The sequence below is a fragment of the Bufo gargarizans genome, chromosome 9, assembly GCF_014858855.1.
Source record: "Bufo gargarizans isolate SCDJY-AF-19 chromosome 9, ASM1485885v1, whole genome shotgun sequence".
NCBI classification, from domain to species: Eukaryota; Metazoa; Chordata; class Amphibia; order Anura; family Bufonidae; genus Bufo; species Bufo gargarizans.
In genome coordinates this window covers 197,897,431-197,919,669 of record NC_058088.1, presented here as the reverse complement: position 1 = coordinate 197,919,669, position 22,239 = coordinate 197,897,431, and the positions used below count along the sequence as shown (strand labels likewise).

Genomic DNA, 22,239 nt, shown 5'->3' with positions numbered 1-22,239 from the left:
TGAGAGCAGAGAATCCTGGCTCACCCATATAAACTCTGACTGCGGCCAAGGGGCTTCCCCTATAGTCACTGCCTCTAATTGTAAAGAGAACTCGGTGGAGTTGCTATATTAGTAGTTTCCTAATATATCACTGGTGCATTGAGGAACTGCTATCTAAGCAGTTGCATTGTACAGTCTGCAGAGGACCTCCCAAACGAGTGAATGCACTGGATGATGGTGGCTGTAGTCCTTTAGTAAGTGATATATGACTGAGTCAGGGTGCAACATGGAGGGCAGAGGAATTATGAGGCAGTGTGGCAGTCCTTGCAGGGACTGCAATCCATCACCGGGCCATGCCAAACTAAAGTAACCCCCCCCCCCCCCCCCCCCATGTCCTGTGACGGCGTACTAGGGTCAGGGAGGTAAGAGCATATATATATTTATATACATACATGATCCTGACCAGCTGTGCGTATTGCAGGCTGTTTAACCCCTTTGCTGCTGGACCGCTATGAATGTAATTGTATATGTAATGCTCTGTAGTCGCTTCAAGACCATGGTCTGTTCTGCTAATACTGCAGCTGGGCCATGTACATAAAGAACGCCAAAAACTGTGATAAGCGGGTGGCAGAGGCGGCTGACAGCTGCCTATTCTCCTCTCCTTATTGAGAACACATGCATGCTCAGCTGAACTAATTGGAGGCTAATGCTTTATAAAATCATAGGGTTACATGACAAGATCCTGTCTGTCTGCAGTCACCACTAGGGGGAGCTCACTACATAGATTATACAGCCACCACTAGAGGGAACTCACTACATACAGATTATACAGCCACCACTAGGGGGAGCTCACTACATACAGAATATACAGTCACCACTAGGGGGAGCTCACTACATAGATTATACAGCCACCACTAGAGGGAGCTCACTACATACAGATTATACAGCCACCACTAGAGGGAGCTCACTGCATAGAGATTATACAGCCACCACTAGAGGGAGCTCACTACATACAGATTATACGGCCACCACTAGAGGGAGCTCACTACATACAGATTATACGGCCACCACTAGGGGGAGCTCACTACATACAGATTATACAGCTACCACTAGAGGGAGCTCACTACATACAGATTATACGGCCACCACTAGGGGGAGCTCACTACATACAGATTATACAGCCACCACTAGGGGGAGCTCACTACATAGATTATACAGCCACCACTAGAGGGAGCTCACTACATACAGATTATACAGCCACCACTAGAGGGAGCTCACTGCATAGAGATTATACAGCCACCACTAGAGGGAGCTCACTACATACAGATTATACAGTCACCACTAGAGGGAGCTCACTACATAGAGATTATACAGCCACCACTAGAGGGAGCTCACTACATAGAGATTATACAGCCACCACTAGAGGGAGCTCACTACATACAGATTATACAGCCACCACTAGGGGGAGCTCACTACATACAGATTATACAGCCACCACTAGAGGGAGCTCACTACATACAGATTATACAGCCACCACTAGAGGGAGCTCACTACATACAGATTATACAGCCACCACTAGAGGGAGCTCACTACATACAGATTATACAGCCACCACTAGAGGGAGCTCACTACATACAGATTATACAGCCACCACTAGAGGGAGCTCACTACATACAGAATATACAGCCACCACTAGGGGGAGCTCACTACATACAGATTATACAGCCACCACTAGAGGGAGCTCACTACATACAGATTATACAGCCACCACTAGAGGGAGCTCACTACATACAGATTATACAGCCACCACTAGAGGGAGCTCACTACGTACAGATTATACAGCCACCACTAGAGGGCGCTCACTACATACAGATTATACAGCCACCACTAGGGGGAGCTCACTACATACAGATTATACAGCCACCACTAGAGGGAGCTCACTACATACAGATCATACAGTCACCACTAGAGGGAGCTCACTACATACAGATTATACAGCCACCACTAGAGGGAGCTCACTACATACAGATTATACAGCCACCACTAGGGGAAGCTCACTACATACAGATTATACAGCCACCACTAGAGGGAGCTCACTACATACAGATTATACAGCCACCACTAGAGGGAGCTCACTACATACAGATTATACAGCCACCACTAGAGGGAGCTCACTACGTACAGATTATACAGCCACCACTAGAGGGCGCTCACTACATACAGATTATACAGCCACCACTAGAGGGAGCTCACTACGTACAGATTATACAGTCACCACTAGAGGGAGCTCACTACGTACAGATTATACAGTCACCACTAGAGGGAGCTCACTACATACTAATAAATAATAAATCCTTCATTGGTCAGCCACCCTTTGATATCATTATTTACAGATCAGGTTGACAGTCTCTGTTGCATGAGGCGCCCTGAATGTTGCTAGTATCACATAATCCGAGTCAATAAACCTGCTCCCCTTTAAAATCTCATGGAAAATTATTTTTAGTGTAGTATGGTATTCATGCAATGATGTCGATGAGTCATTATGTGCAGAAGTTGGAACTGGTAATTGTCTGCAGAAGAAATGGGTGGAATGCAATATGACAGCATGATGTACAGTGAATGTGGCGCAGTGTGGGAACGCAGCTCCAGGACGAGTGGTGCACAATTCCCATTAATCTGTCTAGTTCAGGACATAGCTGCTGATTGCTCTGGGACCCAGCATTACTGAGCGGTTTCCTCTAGGCGGCCATTTCCCTATTAAAGTGTTAATAATTCATGAGCAGAATGCACTTCTATTCCTCTGCTTCACGTGACCCGATTTTGGTGCAATGCTCCCATGTGCTGTTTGTGCAGGAGGTGTTGTCTGCTAAGGCAGGATAGAATGTAGATGAAATGTGCTAACGACCCGCCCTGCGCACAGGACCGAATCCTCCATCTTAGCTTTCACTTTATTCCCTATTGTGCAGCGTAAGGGGGGGTAATACCGGAGGTGTCCTCCACGGATGTAACATGCAAGGCACTGGGGGCTATTCTGAGCACTATATAATGTGTAAGGGTGCCTTTATATGTATCGCCCGTCACTTTGTCAAGATTTATTTTTATTTAGTTTCATGATCATATTCCAGCTACCTGCAGCCACCACTAGGGGGAGATTTAGCATAATGTTCAAGGAACAAAAAAACTAAAAGAAAGTGTGGCTTGCAGGATCGGGTCAGGACTACTTCTGGAGCGCAGGAGGCGAATACGCTTGTGCCATCTCCTTCCATGCGCCTGCTGACTCTACTTTTCTTCTGCATGTCTTGTTGCCTTGTCTACGGTTTCATCAAAACTAAGCGACTAAATCTGCGTCCGTGTGAAGAAATAACGTAAAAGCGCTCGTCTGTCAGTGTTACAGTCCGCATGTGGGAAATGCTACAAAGATGCAAATATTTCTTACCAAATGGGAGATGAGATAAGCGGGGAGGCCGCTCTGCTCCACGGTTTGGCTTCAGAGGGAACGAGACACAATTGTACGATATTTATAAATTGTATTTTTATTTGATTGGAAGTTTATTTTATTTTTTTATAAATGTTGAATAAAACACATCCGTCATCAGCACTTTACAGCTCTCCCTCCTTTCATTGCTTTCGTGTGTATGGGATGTGATAAGGTTTGGGGAAGTGACGGAGCCCGATGTGGTAAGTAAATGTCTAGACTTTAATTACATGTGCTGATCAATTCTCTAATGTACAGTGAGGAGCAGAAGTATTTGGACCCCCTGCGATTCTGCAAGTTCTCCCGCTTAGAAACCATGGAGGGTCTGACGCTCACAGTGTAGGGGCATTCCCATCCGAGAGGCAGAATGGAGATAATCCAGGAGATCCCATTGTAGGATTTGTATAGAATGTCTTTGTTGCTGCTGAACAGAAGGATCTGAACACCTGAGAAACAGCCAGAATTCGGGCTCAGAGACCTGTTACTGCGCCTTTATAAAGCCCACCTCTACTGCACCCGTCTGAGCTCTGTAAAGACCCCTGTCCACCCCACAGTCAGTCAGACGCCAACTACTACCATGGGCAAGACCAAAGAGCGGTCAGAAGACACCAGAGACAGAAGTGTGGACCTCCACAAGGCTGGAAAGGGCGACGGGGCTCCATGCAAGATCTCACCTCGTGGGGTATCACTGATGATAAGAAAGGTGAGGAATCAGCCCAGAACTACAAGGGAGGAGCTGGTCAATGACCTGAAGAGAGCGGGGACCACAGGTCAGAGTCACTGTCGGTGGAACACTACGCCGTCATGGTTTCAGATCCTGTATTGCACGGAAGGTTCTCCTGCTCCAGTCATCACAGGTCCAGGCCCGTCTGAAGTTTGCCAATGACCATCTGGATGATCCAGAGGAGGTCAGGGAGAAAGTCATGTGGTCAGAGGAGACCAAAGGAGCTGAGCTCCCTCTAGTGGTGGCTGTATATATCTGTATGCAGTAATCTCCTGAGCTCCCTCTAGTGGTGACTGTATATATCTGTATGTAGTAATCTCCTGAGCTCCCTCTAGTGGTGGCTGTATATGTCTGTATGTAGTAATCTCCTGAGCTCCCTCTAGTGGTGGCTGTATATATCTGTATGTAATAATCTCCTGAGCTCCCTCTAGTGGTGGCTGTATATATCTGTATGCAGTAATCTCCTGAGCCCCCTCTAGTGGTGGCTGTATATATCTGTATGCAGTAATCCTCTGAGCTCCCTCTGGTGGTGACTGTATATATCTGTATGTAGTAATCTCCTGAGCTCCCTCTAGTGGTGGCTGTATATATCTGTATGTAGTAATATCCTGAGCTCCCTCTAGTGGTGGCTGTATATATCTGTATGTAGTAATCTCCTGAGCTCCCTCTAGTTGTAGCTGTATATATCTGTATGTAGTAATCTCCTGAGCTCCCTCTAGTGGTGGCTGTATATATCTGTATGCAGTAATCTCCTGAGCTCCCCCTAGTGGTGGCTGTATATATCTGTATGCAGTAATCTCCTGAGCTCCCTCTAGTGGTGGCTGTATATATCTGTATGTAGTTATCTCCTGAGCTCCCTCTAGTGGTAGCTGTATATATCTGTATGTAGTAATCTCCTGAGCTCCCTCTAGTGGTGGCTGTATATATCTGTATATAGTAATCTCCTGAGCTCCCTCTAGTGGTGGCTGTGTATAATGTATGTAGTAATCTCCTGAGCTCCCTCTAGAGGTGGCTGTATATATCTGTATGCAGTAATCTCCTGAGCTCCCTCTAGTGGTGGCTGTATATGTCTGTATGCAGTAATCCTCTGAGCTCCCTCTAGTGGTGGCTGTATATATCTGTATGCAGTAATCCTCTGAGCTCCCCCTAGTGGTGGCTGTATATATCTGTATGCAGTAATCCTCTGAGTTCCCTCTAGTGGTGGCTGTATATATCTGTATGTAGTAATCTCCTGAGCTCCCTCTAGTGGTGGCTGTATATATCTGTATGCAGTAATCCTCTGAGCTCCCTCTAGTGGTGGCTGTACAATCTGTATGCAGTAATCTCCTGAGCTCCCTCTAGTGGTGGCTGTATATATCTGTATGCAGTAATCTCCTGAGCTCCCTCTAGTGGTGGCTGTAATATATCTGTATGCAGTAATCTCCTGAGCTCCCTCTAGTGGTGGCTGTATATACCTGTATGCAGTAATCTCCTGAGCTCCCTCTAGTGGTGGCTGTATATATCTGTATTTACAGTGACTCACAAAAGTATTCACCACCTTTACCTTTTTTGTGTTTTGGTGCCTCACAACCTGGAATTACCATGGATTGTTTGAGGATTTACATCATGTCATTTACAGAAAATGCAGACAACTTTGAAGATTTTTTTTATTGTGAAGCAAACAACAAATAGGACAAAATAACAGAAAAAGTCAATGTGCAGAACTATTCACCCCCCTAAAGTTAATACTTTGTAGCGCCACCTTTTGCGGCAATCACAGCTCCAAATCTCTCTGGAGAAGTCTCTATGAGCAGTCGCCACATCTGACTGCTGGGATTGTTGCCCATTCCTCCTTGCAGAACGGCTCTGGCTCCTTCAGGTCGGGTGTTTGCGCTTGTGAACAGCGATCTTTACCGAAAAATGCGGATTCGCATCCGTTCCAGCCCCACTGAAAGTAAATCGGTCCGCAAATTGCTTAACGAATGCGAACCCAAATTACGGACATGGGAATGGACCCTTACCTTAGGTCTCTGTGCTGCCTCTCTGATTAATGTCCTCCTTGCCCGGTCCGTCAGTTTTGGTGGGCAGCCGTCTCTTGGCAGGTTTGCTGTTGTGCCATGTTCTTTCCATTTGGTTATGATAGATTTGATGGCGCTCCTGGGGATCATCAAAGATTTGGATATTTTATATAACCTAACCCTGACTTGTCCTTCTGAACAACATTGTCCCTTACTTGTTTGGAGAGATCCTCGGTCTTCATGGCAGTGTTTGGTCAGTGATGCCTCTTGCTTAGGTGTTGCAGCCTCTGCTGTGTGTAGATGTAACGACAGATCATGTGACACTTAGATTGCACACAGGTGACATCATGTCACTAATCATGTGACTTCTGAAGGTAATTGGTTGCACCAGAGCTTTTTATGGGCTTCCTAACAAAGGGGGTGAATACATACGCACAGGACAATTTTCTGTTTTCTATTTCTAAACAATAGTTTTATTTATATATTTTTCTCATTTCACTTCACCGACTTAGACTATTGTGTTCTGATCCATCACATAAAATTCAGATTAACCCTTTCACACCGGGCGCCATAGCCGTGGGTGGCCACCTGCTTCTTCTAGCAGACACCTGCGGCTAATGTCCGAAACCGGCAGTAATGCCGATCGCAGACATTTAACCCCTCAGATGCCGTGGTCCATCCTCACAACGGCATTTGAGCACGCTGAAACCGGAAGTGCTCACTTTCGATTGCGCTATGTCTCCCCCGTGTGGCGATCGGAGGAGCTGGAGCGTGTATGCAGCAGCCCCTGTCTTTATGAATGACAGGAGGCTGCTGCATAGTATTTCCTATGGAGCACTTGCCTGTAATAGGGCTCCATAGGAAAATAGTAAAATCATCAGATTCCAATGCAAGTGCATTGTAATCTATGATAATAACAATCGGATGATTGATTGTTATAGTTCCCTATGGAAACTATAAAAAGAAAAAGGGTAAAAAAAATATTAAAATCACCCCCCTTTTCACAAAATAAAAGAACTAAAAAAAATATACGCACCATGGGTGTCGCAATGTCTGAAAACGGCCATAGTATAAAAATATATTCCCCATACGGCAAACAGCAAAACAGAAAAAAGCGTCCGAATGGCTGATTCGCCATTTTGGTTGCTTCATTTTCTACAAAAAATTAAATAGTCATACACACCCCAGAATGGTACCAATGAAAAGTTCAGATCGCCCCGCAAAAAATGAGCCCCCATACAGCTCCGTAAACATAATTACAAAAAAGTTATAGGGGCTGATCTTTTTTTTTTTGCAATTTCACCCCATTTGGAAAAAAAATTTCCTGCTTCCCACTACATGATCTATAATATTAAATGGTGGCGCTGGAAAGTACAACTTGTCCCGCAAAACAGACAAATAAAAAAAGTTATGGCTACTTGCCTTAAGGAGTTTACAAAACAATGAACTTAAGGCCGTTCTGAAACAAAACATGAAAAAAGTCAAGTAGGGTGAATACTTTTGCAAGGCACTGTAGTAATCTGCTGAGCTCCCTCTAGTGCTGGCTGTATATATCAGTATTCAGTAAGCTCTTGAGCTCCCTGCAGTACTTCAGAGCTGCACTCACTATTCTGCTGGTGCAGTCACTGTGTACATACATTACTTATCCTGTATTACATGCTGTATTATACTCCAGAGCTGCACTCACTATTCTGCTGGTGCAGTCACTGTGTACATACAATACTTATCCTGTATTACATGCTGTATTATACTCCAGAGCTGCACTCACTATTCTGCTGGTGCAGTCACTGTGTACATACATTACTTATCCTGTACTGATCCTGAGTTACATCCTGTATTATACCCCAGAGCTGCACTCACTATTCTGCTGGAGCAGTCACTGTGTACATACATTACTTATCCTGAGTTACATCCTGTATTATACTCCAGAGCTGCACTCACTATTCTGCTGGTGCAGTCACTGTGTACATACATTACTTATCCTGTACTGATCCTGAGTTACATCTTGTATTATACTCCAGAGCTGCACTCACTATTCTGCTGGTGCAGTCACTGTGTACATACATTACTTATCCTGTACTGATCCTGAGTTACATCCTGTATTATACTCCAGAGCTGCACTCACTATTCTGCTGGTGCAGTCACTGTGTACATACATTACTTATCCAGTACTGATCCTGAGTTACATCCTGTATTATACCCCAGAGCTGCACTCACTATTCTGCTGGTGCAGTCACTGTGTACATACATTACTTATCCTGTACTGATCCTGAGTTACATCTTGTATTATACTCCAGAGCTGCACTCACTATTCTGCTGGTGCAGTCACTGTGTACATACATTACTTATCCTGTACTGATCCTGAGTTACATCCTGTATTATACTCCAGAGCTGCACTCACTATTCTGCTGGTGCAGTCACTATGTACATACATTACTTATCCTGTACTGATCCTGAGTTTTACATCAAGACACGGAGGCTCATATTGCTATCTCCTTCTTTACTGAACCACCAATAGCAGCAAAGAGAAAAAATTAACATACAGGGAACCATAGCAACCAAGGTCCCTCCCCACTGGCCCCTATAATAGGCCGCTCCTCCTATGGCTCTTCCTCTTTCTTTGCTGCTGCCAAGCTAAGTACACCTCTTTTCTGTTCTGTCTTGTTCATTGAATTGTTTGGTGTTTTCTTCTGCGCTGCGCACCCCAGGGTGACTAACCCTGCTTGCTAGCAGCGTTTCCCTTGTGCTTTTCCCCCTGCCTCTTTGGGGGGGGTGATTTTTTTCTTCCCCTGCGCTTATTCCCGCGCTGTGGGAGTCCTTGCTGGAGCCTATTTGCGGTTCTTCCCCCTGGTTTCCCAACCATTATGCCGGTCGCGCTTAGCGTTTAATGGTCCTGTGTGGCCTGCGTCCCCTCCCCGCCCTGTTAGGTACGGCGTGTTGCCTTACCGGAGCCTCCGGCGCTTCCCGGTTTGTTGGGGCGGGTCCTCCATCGCTGCTTTCGGCGGCGCCGTTCCCGGCGCCTCTGCGCTTCGGGAGGCCGCGAGATCTCGGCGGCCATCTTGGACTCCCTCAGCATCGGCCGGCCGCGAGGTCTCGCGAGATCTCGGCGGCCATTTTGGTTTCGGAGGCCGCTATTCGCGCGCTTTTGGGGGCGGACCTACTGTGTGCTGCTACTTCCGGCCATTCGCCTTCCTCTCCAGGCACGGTCGGCGGCTCCTGCTTCTGCCTGCTCTGTAACGCCGCTGGTTTTTCCAGGTGACATCGCTTTTACCCTGAAGGCTTTTGTTTTCCCTGGTAGCGCTCCCACCTGACCATAGTCTTTGGTTATGTCTGCCCCTACCCCCCCTCCTACTGCCAGTAGGCCCCGCCTCCCCTGAGTTATGTAACTCTGCTGGGGCTGATGCACAAGCGCTAGCTCTGCAGCGCTCGGTGTCAGACGCGATCATGGCAGCCATGGGCTCCATGTCGTCAGTTCTGTCACAAACTATTGCGCAGGCTCTGTCCGCACATCCCACCAGTGCTCCCTTGCTAGACCCCATTGCCGCCCCGCAGCCTACCTCCATTGATCCCCCTGTTTTACAGGGGACTTTGACTGGTGCGCATCTTGCCACCCCAGAGACCGTGCTTAGCTCACGGGAAAGGGCCTCTTCCCGCCAGGCAGAACGGGCGCGGACATGGAAACGCGCTAGTGCGCAATCACCAAACCTGTCTGACTCGGATGGAGTTTCAGACGAGGAGGCGTTAGCGGATTTCGAGTACGGCATGGAGGAGGATCTCACCCCCCCCAGTTCAGGGCCCCTCTACCTCCGCTGCGTCGGCCTCCTCTGCCAAGGAAGCGGCGACTACTTCCGCCCCTGCCCGTTCTGAGGCAGTGTTGGATGACTCGGGCGAACCGATGTTCGATCACGAGTCGTTACATCACCCTCGTTCGGCGGAATGGCTTCCCTCCCCTCACGTGGGGGCCTATTTGGAGCACTGGGTGCGTCACTCGCTTAGCCGCGAGTCGCGCAATAAGCTTAGGGCCGAGTGTCCCCGGCCGGTGGTTCCCAATAAAGTCTGTGACACCCCGTTGGTGGACCCCAAGATGTTGCAGTTCTTGTCCAAAACGGGTTGGAACGCAAAAAAGGGCCTGGATTCAGCGCTCCGCAGCTGCCAGGACAAAATTCTAGATGTGTTTGGTCCCTTGACTAGGATCTTAGAGTTGGCCGAAGCGGCTAGAATGGAGGGTACCCCGATTGACCCGGTGGAATTGAGGGGCTGGGCCCAGCGGGCCATATGCCTGACCGGAAACGCCAATACTGCCATGGCAATTGAGAGACGCAAGGCGATCTTGTTTAAGATTGACCCCAAATTGGCCAATTTGGCTCTCACTGAGGCTGGAAAGGATGCCCAGGGCCTCCTTTTCGGCGAGTCCTTCATCAAGGACATGAGCCGGTTCGTGGGCACCTTTACTGCGCTGGACAAGGCCCAGTCCTCTATGCGCAGGGTCTTCCAGGGACGGGTCTCTCATCGGGCCGGCAGTGGTAGGGGCCGCCTGTCCGGCCGTGCTAATTTCCAGGCCCGCGGAGCTACCAGAGGTTCCGGTGGACATCGTCCTCAGTTCCAAGAACAACGCAATGCGTCTCCGTTCTTCACCACGAGAGGACAGCAATGGCGTTCTCGCTCCTTCCGGGGCAACCCGAGTCACCGCAGACCCTTGGGTAAGTGCTCCCCTGATGGGGGATTCTATGATACCTTGTGTAGGGGGCCGACTCCAGTTTTTTTCCCACGCTTGGAGCCTCATTACCGCGGATCCATGGGTGCTTGCCACGGTCAGGGGATTTCACATAGAGCTCACGGGCTCCCCCTATCTGATTCCTTCCCCTCCGCTTGTTCCCCTATCGCGCGCGGATCGTGCGTTGGTGGACGCGGAATTACAGTCCCTCAGGCAAAAGTTGGCAATAGAGCCTGCGTCCCCGGCATCGGTGGGTGTGATCAGCAACATCTTTCTTGTACAGAAGAAAGACGGGCAGATGAGACCGGTCATCAACCTTCGCTCGTTGAATGCGGTAGTACGTTACCGTCATTTCAAGATGGATGGGATCCATCTCCTTCGGGACCGGATGGTGAAACTGGACCTGAAGGATGCTTACCTGACGGTCCCGGTATCCGCCCTTTCCACAGACCTGCTTCAGTTCCGGTGGCAGGGAGAGGTCTGGAGGTTCACCTGTCTGCCGTTCGGGCTGTCTTCAGCTCCCTGGTGTTTCACCAAGTTGCTGCGTCCGGTCGTGTCGTGGTTGAGGACTCGGGGTGTGCGTCTCATCATCTATCTGGACGACATCCTGCTAATGCACGAGTCCAGAGCGGGATTGCTGGAACATCTACGCTGGACGGCGGATCTGCTTTCGGGTCTCGGGTTCCTCCTCAACCGAGAGAAATCCTGCCTTACTCCGGCCCAGAGGATGGAGTTTTCTGGGATTCACGGTGGATTCACTCTCGGAGTCTCTCAGCCTGCCGACGGCGAAGTTGCGGGCGATCCGCAAGGAGTTGAGACATGCTCTCCTTGCTCCCCATCTCTCGTTACGTCACCTGGCCTGCATTATCGGCCTGCTGGCCTCTTCCATTCAGGCGGTGTTCCCAGCCCCGCTGCATTACCGGGCGCTCCAGCGACTGAAGATCGCCCATCTTCGGACCGGTGCCTCCTTTGCGGATGCGGTGGTTCTGGACTCGGAAGCCCGGGAGGAACTGAGTTGGTGGATAGCCAACCTGGAAGCGTGGAACGGGAGAGCAATCTTTGGGTCCCTGCCGGAGTTGACGATCGAATCGGACGCGAGCCTCCAGGGCTGGGGGGCCTATTGCAACGGTGTCTCCACTTTGGCGCGTTTGGCCAAAGATTTTTGGTCGTTCTGCCTGTCCAGGGATATCATGGTGCAGGCGGAGTATTTGCCAGGGTTGAGCAACATTCAGGCGGATTGGAACTCTCGCTACCTGTCGGACAGCAGCGATTGGCAGTTGGATCCGCTGGTGTTCGCGGTGATTTCGGATGTGTGGGGTCCGATGTCCGTCGATCTCTTCGCCTCTCGGCTCATCAGGCAGCTAACCCGGTTCTTCAGCTGGCGTCCGGACCCGGAAGCGGTGGCGGTGGATGCTTTCCTCCAGGACTGGTCGGTGTCTCGCCTGTACGCGTTTCCTCCGTTCTCAATGATCCCGAGGACTCTCCTGCAGGTTCTCCGCCATCGGGCGGATCTGGTTCTGGTGGTCCCGTTCTGGGGATCCCAGGTTTGGTTCCCTTCATTGTTGAAGATTCTGGTGGAGGTTCCTGTGCTTCTCCCGAACCGGTTGGATCTCCTACGCAACCCTCAGGGTCTACTTCATCCCCTCCTCCTCGACGGATCCCTGCGGCTGCTGGCGTGCCGGATCTCAGGACACCTGGATCTTTCGAGGGAATTTCGGCTGCGACTCGACGACTATTGGACAGCGCGTGGGCTCCCGGCACCCAAAAGTCTTACCGGGCAGCCTGGTGAAACTTGGGCTCATTGGTGCGTGGAACGGGACCTGGATCCCGTTTCGGCACCTGTAGCTGACCTGCTGTGTTTCCTCACCTCTCTCTTTGAGGCGGGGAAGGCTTATCGGACCATTAACCTTTTCAAGTCCGCTATTTCTTCTACCCACGAGGGCTACGCGGGTGTCGCGGCTGGTCAACATCCTTCTGTGTCTCGCCTCCTTCGGGGGGCTCGGTGGTCTCGTCCCCCTCGGCCTCGTTTTTCCACTACTTGGGATGTCTCCCTGGTTTTGGGCTTTTTGGCCTCTTGGCCCGAGAATTCGGCTTTGTCCATTCGGCAATTGTCGGCACTGTTTTGCCTCATTTCATGTAAGAGAGTGTCAGATGTGAGGGCCCTTGACTACGACGCGCGTTCGTTTACCCCGGATGGGGTTACCTTTAACATCTCGCGTCGCACTAGGACTAGCATCCGTTTCGTGTCCTACCCTAGTTTTCCTACGTCTCCGATCTTATGCCCCGTGGCGTGCCTTCGGGAGTACGAGTCCAGGACTCTGGCACACAGGTCTCCGACCAGGCCACAGCTGTTCGTTTCTATTCGGCATCCGTTTGGCCCGGTGGCTAGCCCTACGTTAGCGCGTTGGCTTAAGTGGGTTATGTCGTTGGCGGGTGTTGACACTTCTAATGTTACCACGTTCAGGGAGTTCTATTTCCGTCCTCCAGCTAACTTGTTTGCTTCAATTATTGACAGGCTTTGAACTTGCAATATGAGCCTCCGTGTCTTGATGTAAAACTAAATGATTTTCCTATTTCATGACGTAAAGTCTTAGTTTTATTAAAGACACGGAGGCGAGTATTGCCCACCCTGTTTTCCCTCCCTTGGGTGTTTTGGTGGGTTGTTTTCTTTCGGGGCTCACTTATGTATATGTCTTTGCGGTATTTATTGTCCTGTTATTTATTAATGACATTGTATTTATTGCTCTGTTGGTTATTTCATTGCCATTGTAGTGTTTGTTAATGCACTTTATTGCCGTTGGTCATTCAACCCCTATCGGGTCTGTTTGAGCAGTTGGTGTCCGATGCTCTTGTCCTGACATGCCGGTTTCACCTGGGCCCATGGTCTGTTCTCTCTTTCAGGTTGAAGCTTCTTCAAAGATGGTATACCGTGTTCCGGTTTAAAGTTCTTCGGTGGTTGACCAGGTTGGCGACTGCTGGTTCCTGCTTCGTACAGAGTGGAGTTCTTCGTTCCGGTTGATGTTCAGAGTTCGTTGGATTGTTCGGGATGTTGGCACCAGGATCCCAAAGAAAGAGGAAGAGCCATAGGAGGAGCGGCCTATTATAGGGGCCAGTGGGGAGGGACCTTGGTTGCTATGGTTCCCTGTATGTTAATTTTTTCTCTTTGCTGCTATTGGTGGTTCAGTAAAGAAGGAGATAGCAATACTCGCCTCCGTGTCTTTAATAAAACTAAGACTTTACGTCATGAAATAGGAAAATCATTTAGTTACATCCTGTATTATACCCCAGAGCTGCACTCACTATTCTGCTGGAGCAGTCACTGTGTACATACATTTCTTATCCTGTACTGATCCTGAGTTACATCCTGTATTATACTCCAGAGCTGCACTCACTATTCTGCTGGTGCAGTCACAGTGTACATACATTACTTATCCTGTACTGATCCTGAGTTACATCCTGTATTATACTCCAGAGCTGCACTCACTATTCTGCTGGTGCAGTCACTGTGTACATACATTACTTATCCTGTACTGATCCTGAGTTACATCCTGTATTATACTCCAGAGCTGCACTCACTATTCTGCTGTGTACATACATTACTTATCCTCCTGTAAGGGACGAGCTGTACATTCCTGTATGACCCTACAACTGTACCATTACTTCATCTATCTGTAAGATTCAGAGCAAGGATTTGCCATCATTAACCACCAGAGGGCGCTCTTACTCCACAGGGGGCTACGGTATTGTCCACTAGTCCGGGCAGCTTTTGAGCGTCAGATGTGAGGGATGAAATGGGGGTGATCCTAAAAAAAAATATGGAGGAATCTTTAAACTTCCACCAATTCTCCTGGCCATAATCAGCCATAGATGTAATAGCCTGCTGCTGTTAGTGCATACTGAGAGTTGTAGTTTCGGGGTGCTGAGGAAGACCATGGTGCCTGAGGGGACCAAAAGGAACCTCTGCCACATAAGACGACACCAGTATTATAAATGGTACGTGGGGCCCCTGGAGCTTGAGGCTGCACCACAGAGACCACCACTATCCACCAAGAAGAGGAAGGTGTTGCAGACACTTGTTGAAATGGGATTCAGAGTGGCTCCGGCTGTACAAGTAACATGGAGCCAAGCTGCAATACCTGACACAGCCTACAGACTCCATTCTTAGAGAAGTATCAGCGCTGTGGGGGCGCCTCTGCCTGCTGTCCCCCAGTTCTTCTCCGGTGTCTTCTTCACGTCAGAGTCGCCCAGTCCCTGCATCTTCCTCACTCTGTGGATCCTTAGGGCCAAATCACACCGGGGGATTGTCAGGTCAGTTATCAGTTTTGGGGTTTGTAGAGGAGCCCATCATGGTGCTGGGGGTCAGAGGTGCTCACTGTGGCGGTATTTAGTGGAGAACCTGTGAGGCCTTTGTAAACACATCTATAGATGAGGCCGAGGCACCGGGTAATGGGGCTGTATAGAAGCATTGGGCACCAAACTGTACAGGGGTACATGCCGCTCCTGGTTTCACATTATGTACAAATAATACTTAGCCGTTACACACTGTGTCTGACTACAACTCCCATTAGACTGTCCTAGCCAGGTGGTGTAGTCTGGCAGCAGCTGTTCCTGATGGGAGTCATTATCACACACAGATGTGCACTGGAAGATAAAGGTGTGTAACCTGACATTATGTACAGACCAAAGCCGAACCTCATTTACTGGAACTGTAAAATAAAATAACCGTCCTCCGGGTGGGAACCACTGCCGACTAATCACATGATCACCAGGTCTTAGGCGGCTGGTATTACATATACAGATCACATGATCACCAGGTCTTAGACGGCTGGTATTACATATACAGATCACAGGATCACCAGGTCTTAGGCGGCTGGTATTACATATACAGATCACATGATCACCGGGTCTTAGGCGGCTGGTATTACATATACAGATCACATGATCACCAGGTCTTAGGCGGCTGGTATTACATATACAGATCACAGGATCACCAGGTCTTAGGCGGCTGGTATTACATATACAGATCACATGATCACCAGGTCTTAGGCGGCTGGTATTACATATACAGATCACATGATCACCAGGTCTTAGGCGGCTGGTATTACATATACAGATCACATGATCACCAGGTCTTAGGCGGTCCGTATTACGTATACAGATCACCGGGTCTTAGGCGGCTGGTATTACATATACAGATCACATAATCACCGGGTCTTAGGCGGCTGGTATTACATATACAGATCACATGATCACCAGGTCTTAGGCGGTCCGTATTACGTATACAGATCACCGGGTCTTAGGCGGCTGGTATTACATATACAGATCACATAATCACCGGGTCTTAGGCGGCTGGTATTACATATATAGATCACATGATCACCGGGTCTTAGGCGGTCTATATTACATATACAGATCACCGGGTCTTAGGCGGTCCGTATTACATATACAGATCACCGGGTCTTAGGCGGCTGGTATTACATATACAGATCACATGATCACCAGGTCTTAGGCGGTTGGTATTACATATACAGATCACATGATCACCGGGTCTTAGGCAGTCCGTATTACTTATACAGATCACCGGGTCTTAGGCGGCTGGTATTACATATACAGATCACATGATCACTGGGTCTTAGGCGGCTGGTATTACATATACAGATCACCGGGTCTTAGGCGGCTGGTATTACATATATAGATCACATGATCACCGGATCTTAGGCGGTCCAAATTACATATACAGATCACCGGGTCTTAGGCAGTCCGTATTACATATACAGATCACCGGGTCTTAGGCGGCTGGTATTACATATATAGATCACATGATCCCCGGGTCTTAGGCGGTCCGTATTACATATACAGATCACCGGGTCTTAGGCGGCTGGTATTACATATATAGATCACATGATCACCGGGTCTTAGGCGGTCGGTATTACATATATAGATCACATGATCCCCGGGTCTTAGGCGGTCCGTATTACATATACAGATCACCGGGTCTTAGGCGGCTGGTATTACATATATAGATCACATGATCACCGGGTCTTAGGCGGTCGGTATTACATATATATATCACATGATCACCGGGTCTTAGGCGGTCGGTATTACATATATATATATATCACATGATCACCGGGTCTTAGGCGGCTGGTATTACATATACAGATCACAGGATCACCAGGTCTTAGGCGGCTGGTATTACATATACAGATCACCGGGTCTTAGGCGGCTGGTATTACATATACAGATCACCGGGTCTTAGGCGGCTGGTATTACATATATAGATCACATGATCACCGGGTCTTAGGCGGTCTATATTACATATACAGATCACCGGGTCTTAGGCGGTCCGTATTACATATACAGATCACCGGTCTTAGGCGGCTGGTATTACATATACAGATCACATGATCACCAGGTCTTAGGCGGCTGGTATTACATATACAGATCACATGATCACCGGGTCTTAGGCAGTCCGTATTACGTATACAGATCACCGGGTCTTAGGCGGCTGGTATTACATATACAGATCACATGATCACTGGGTCTTAGGCGGCTGGTATTACATATATAGATCACATGATCACCGGATCTTAGGCGGTCCAAATTACATATACAGATCACCGGGTCTTAGGCGGTCCGTATTACATATACAGATCACCGGGGTCTTAGGCGGCTGGTATTACATATATAGATCACATGATCCCCGGGTCTTAGGCGGTCCGTATTACATATACAGATCACCGGGTCTTAGGCGGCTGGTATTACATATATAGATCACATGATCACCGGGTCTTAGGCGGTCGGTATTCCATATATAGATCACATGATCCCCGGGTCTTAGGCGGTCCGTATTACATATACAGATCACCGGGTCTTAGGCGGCTGATATTACATATATAGATCACATGATCACCAGGTCTTAGGCGGTCGGTATTACATATATATATCACATGATCACCAGGTCTTAGGCGGCTGGTATTACATATACAGATCACAGGATCACCGGGTCTTAGACGGCTGGTATTACATATACAGATCACATGATCACCAGGTCTTAGGCGGCTGGTATTACATATACAGATCACAGGATCACCAGGTCTTAGGCGGCTGGTATTACATATACAGATCACAGGATCACCAGGTCTTAGGCGGCTGGTATTACATATACAGATCAGAGGATCACCGGGTCTTAGGCGGCTGCTATTACATATACAGATCACATGATCACCGGGTCTTAGGTGGCTGGTATTACATATACAGATCACAGGATCACTAGCCATGACTCCACAGAGTCAGGAGGAGTCCTGGGGGCAGGTCTCACTTGTTGATACTTTGGGGGGCCACTTACTGAGTGCACTTGTTCCCCTGGTTCAGTTCCGTCCCGCAGACGTGTTCCCTTTAGGTTCTTTTCTAAGGTTGTGATTATTGTCTTAATATGTGAAAAATGCCATAATGAGCGTCTTCTGTTTACATCTCACAGCGCCTTATCAGGGAGACGTGATGGGAGCGGCCGCAGTGTGATAGATGGGGGGAGAGAACGCAGCCAGAGGGGGAGTCATAAAAAGACGACTGCGGAGGGGCGCCATTACACCAGAGGGTTAATATCAAGGCTATGCAGGCAATTAAAGCCATAAAGAAGATGCGTTTCTGGCAGATATATATCACGGTGGAGAGATCGCCCACAACCTACGCCAGCCGGGCGCTGCCTGAACCTGAGTGTTTATGGAGGGCAGCAAAAAATATTCAGAGTATTCAGAAAATGTCTCATATACAGAAGCCAAGTGTCTACATGTGAGCCTGAAGACCTCCAGTATCACACCTGATAGGCTTAGATACACAGGCTAGCATACAGCATCACCTCAGTGTCTATATGCGAGCCTGAAGACCTCCAGTATCACACCTGATAGGCTTAGATACACAGGCTAGCATACAGCATCACCTCAGTGTCTATATGCGAGCCTGAAGACCTCCAGTATCACACCTGATAGGCTTAGATACACAGGCTAGCATACAGCATCACCTCAGTGTCTAAGACCTCCAGCTATCACACCTGATAGGCTTTAGATACACAGGCTAGCATACAGCATCACCTCAGTGTCTATATGCGAGCCTGAAGACCTCCAGTATCACACCTGATAGGCTTAGATACACAGGCTAGCAGACAGTATCACCTCAGTGTCTACAGGTTGCTGAAGACCACAATACACACCTGATAGGCTTAGATACACAGGCTAGCATACATCATCACCTCAAAAAAATAGAACATGTCCTCTTCCTATCCATTTTATGGACAAGAATAGGACAGCTCAATAGATCCCCAAAGTGCAGACCGAAAAACAGGCTATGGTTGTGTGCAAGACATCCAGCATCACACAGGATAGGATTAGATACACAGCTCAGCGGACAGTCATCACACAGGATAGGATAATCACAGCTCAGCAGACAGTATCACACAGGATAGGATTAGATAAACAGCTCAGGCAGACTGTATCACACAGGATAGGATTAGATACACAGCTCAGCAGACATATCACACAGGATAGCTTAGATACACGCTTCGCAGGCAGTATCACACAGGATGGATAGATACACAGCTCACAGACTGTATCACATCAGATAGGATTAGATACACAGCTCAGCAGGTCAGTATCACACAGGATAGATTAGATACACAGCTCAGCAGACAGTAGCACACAGAGAGGATTAGATACACAGCTCAGCAGACAGTATCACACAGGATAGGATTAGATACACAGCTCAGCAGACAGTATCACACAGGATAAGGATTAGATACACAGCTCAGCAGACAGTATCACACAAGGATAGGATTAGATACACAGCTCAGCAGACAGTATCACACAGGATAGGATTAGATACACAGCTCAGCAGACAGTATCACACAGGGATAGGATTAGATACACAGCTCCGCAGGCAGTATCACACAGGATAGGATTAGATACACAGCTCAGCAGGACAGTATCACACGGATAGGATTAGATACACAGCTCAGCAGGCAGTATCACACAGGATAGGTCAGAACGGCCACGATGATCGGCAATTCAATGAAAAGACCTTCCTGCGTCTCTCAGTCCCGTCCCCCCCCCCCACCTTAAAATCTGTCAACTGGGTAAACTGTCCTCAATTGATTTAACGAGACATGTCTAGCAGTCAACGATCTCTCACCAAGAGGTACACTGCCCAAAAGTAGCCCCTGAGAGCCTTTTTATAGGGCAGTGGGGGAAGCACTTCTACACCCTCTTGTGGTAAGACCCAGTGTCTAGTCAGACCACACCTGTAATCATCTACATATCTGTCTGAGATAGAACTGCAGGATCAGTTTTGCAGCAATACCCGACATCTCTATCTGGGTGCGGAAGTTTTTTTACAATGAGCCAGTGGGAGTAACGCGACCTCTGTGACCCACATGCAGGTAAAAACCTGTTTCCACTTTTTTTCATCCCTCACACAAATCACAGCACAACCACCCTGAGATGGGCACATGTGGAGTGCGCCGGCCCTGAGCGGCCTGCACTGCCAGGTTATAATGCATCCTACTGCGTGGCATCAACATCGAAGGTGTGATAATTCACTTTACATAAACTGCACCGAGCGCAAGTATTTATCCATTTATTACAATCAGGCGCTAATTATACGTTAGAAAAATCATGAGGCGCCACTAATCCTCCCTAATGTGATGCCTACGCCATTCTTAATCATGTAATAGATGCAAGTTGTCACAAAGGCCGACCTACTGTGAGCGTGCGCAGCTCTGTCATTATACAGGTACAGGGGAATGGCAGCGCAGTGTGCTACGAGAACACTACGTCGCTCGGATAATCGGATTTCGAGGCGCTTTGACACTCCAGGCACATAACCGAGACTAGTCAGAGATCTCTAAGAGAAGGGTAGACTGGGGGGTGGTATGCAGGGTCAGATTATGGAGGGGGCACACCACTGGAGAGCATCATCCTAAAATATAAGATTGAGCCCCCACTTACTTGTGGCTGGGTTACTAGGAAGAGGAAGAAGTTGCACAAAGAAAATAATTTTTGGGGGGGAAATAATAGAAGCGGAACAAAATGAATCTGGAGAACACGTAGGAAGGAATTATATTTACACAATCTGAACGTCTATAAAGCTCCTTTCATTTTTCCGTGACGGCATCCATTCATTTCCAGGCTTAGCGATTCCCGTGTCCCAGATTGTAGCTGGTCATATGCGTATTAATGTCTCGCTAAGCCTCGCGTCCGCACGCCTAATCCACAACCTACACTCCGTGATGTTGGCTTACGTTTCTTCTTTTCTTCAACATTTCCAAAATAGCAATTTGTTAGCAATCGATTTAGGAAGATAGCACTGGACGGGCTATGGGACAGATCCGTTTATCCCGGCGCTGATTGCTGCAGCTTTGGATGTGAATCTGCGCTACATGACCAGCAGAAAGACTTTGTATCATGGAAAGTTCTGTGCTCGGAAAGAGAAGAGAGGGACCCAGGGTGCTGTAAGGAGAAGCAGGGGGGTGTCCTAGCAGGATGAGGGGCATGTTCCAAATTCACCCCCTCTCAGGTATCCAGAGACTTTGGCTTCTTCTGGGCCAGCTCTGTGCAGGAGGCAGGGAGGGGTCTCTTTGTTTGCTGTAAGGGGCTGAGCTTCTCTTTCCAAAAGTTTGTAAGAAGAAGCAGTGGGGGCAGGTTTCTCCTATAAAGCTGCACTGAGGTTGCAGGAGAAAGCACCGCATAGACTGGACATGTATGCTGCAGCTCTATAGCAGCCTGGGCACACTAAGGACACAGCACTGCAGGGACCTTCTCTGCCCCATCTGGGCACATTTCGGATGATGGCTTTAGGACATCTGTACCGTCTACTCTTCACCCTTGCCTTGGTCCAGGTGAGCTGTGGGGAGCGTCAAGACCATGATGCCCCTTCTTTAGCCTTCGTCTTTGATGTGACCGGCTCTATGTATGATGACCTCAGACAAGTGATTCAAGGAGCCAACCGAATTTTGGAACGCACTCTGACTCGCAGGACCAAAGCCATCAGCAGCTATGTACTGGTCCCGTTCCATGACCCAGGTAAGAGTGTAACTTTAGATTACCTTTGGAGTACTACAAGTCTCAGCATATCCTATTGGAGTTTTTCTGACAGGGCGTGCTAGGAGGTTGTTGCTTCTCTTTTACCTTTCGCTGTGAATGGGTTTATGCTTTATACAGTCTACACTGTTTTCTATGGTCCTTTAGATGTCTAGCATCTCTATGAGAGAGGGACCCCCTAGGAGATGCATGAGCCCCCTGCACAGAACATGCATGCATGTACAGCACGCCACATTCTGAATTATTTTTCCCTTGGTACA

At 48.5% G+C, this 22,239-nt stretch overlaps 1 protein-coding gene across 1 annotated transcript in view; it reads left to right on the top strand.

Moving 5' to 3' along the window:
• Positions 1-21,583: 21,583 nt before the first annotated feature.
• Positions 21,584-22,239, top strand: part of LOC122946444 (hemicentin-2-like) — a 112,270-nt gene continuing 111,614 nt past the window's right edge. Inside the window, exon 1 of the mRNA XM_044306083.1 lies at positions 21,584-21,961. Coding sequence (XP_044162018.1) covers positions 21,724-21,961 — 238 coding nt within the window. The 5' untranslated portion in view covers positions 21,584-21,723. The remainder of the gene's footprint in view (positions 21,962-22,239) is intronic.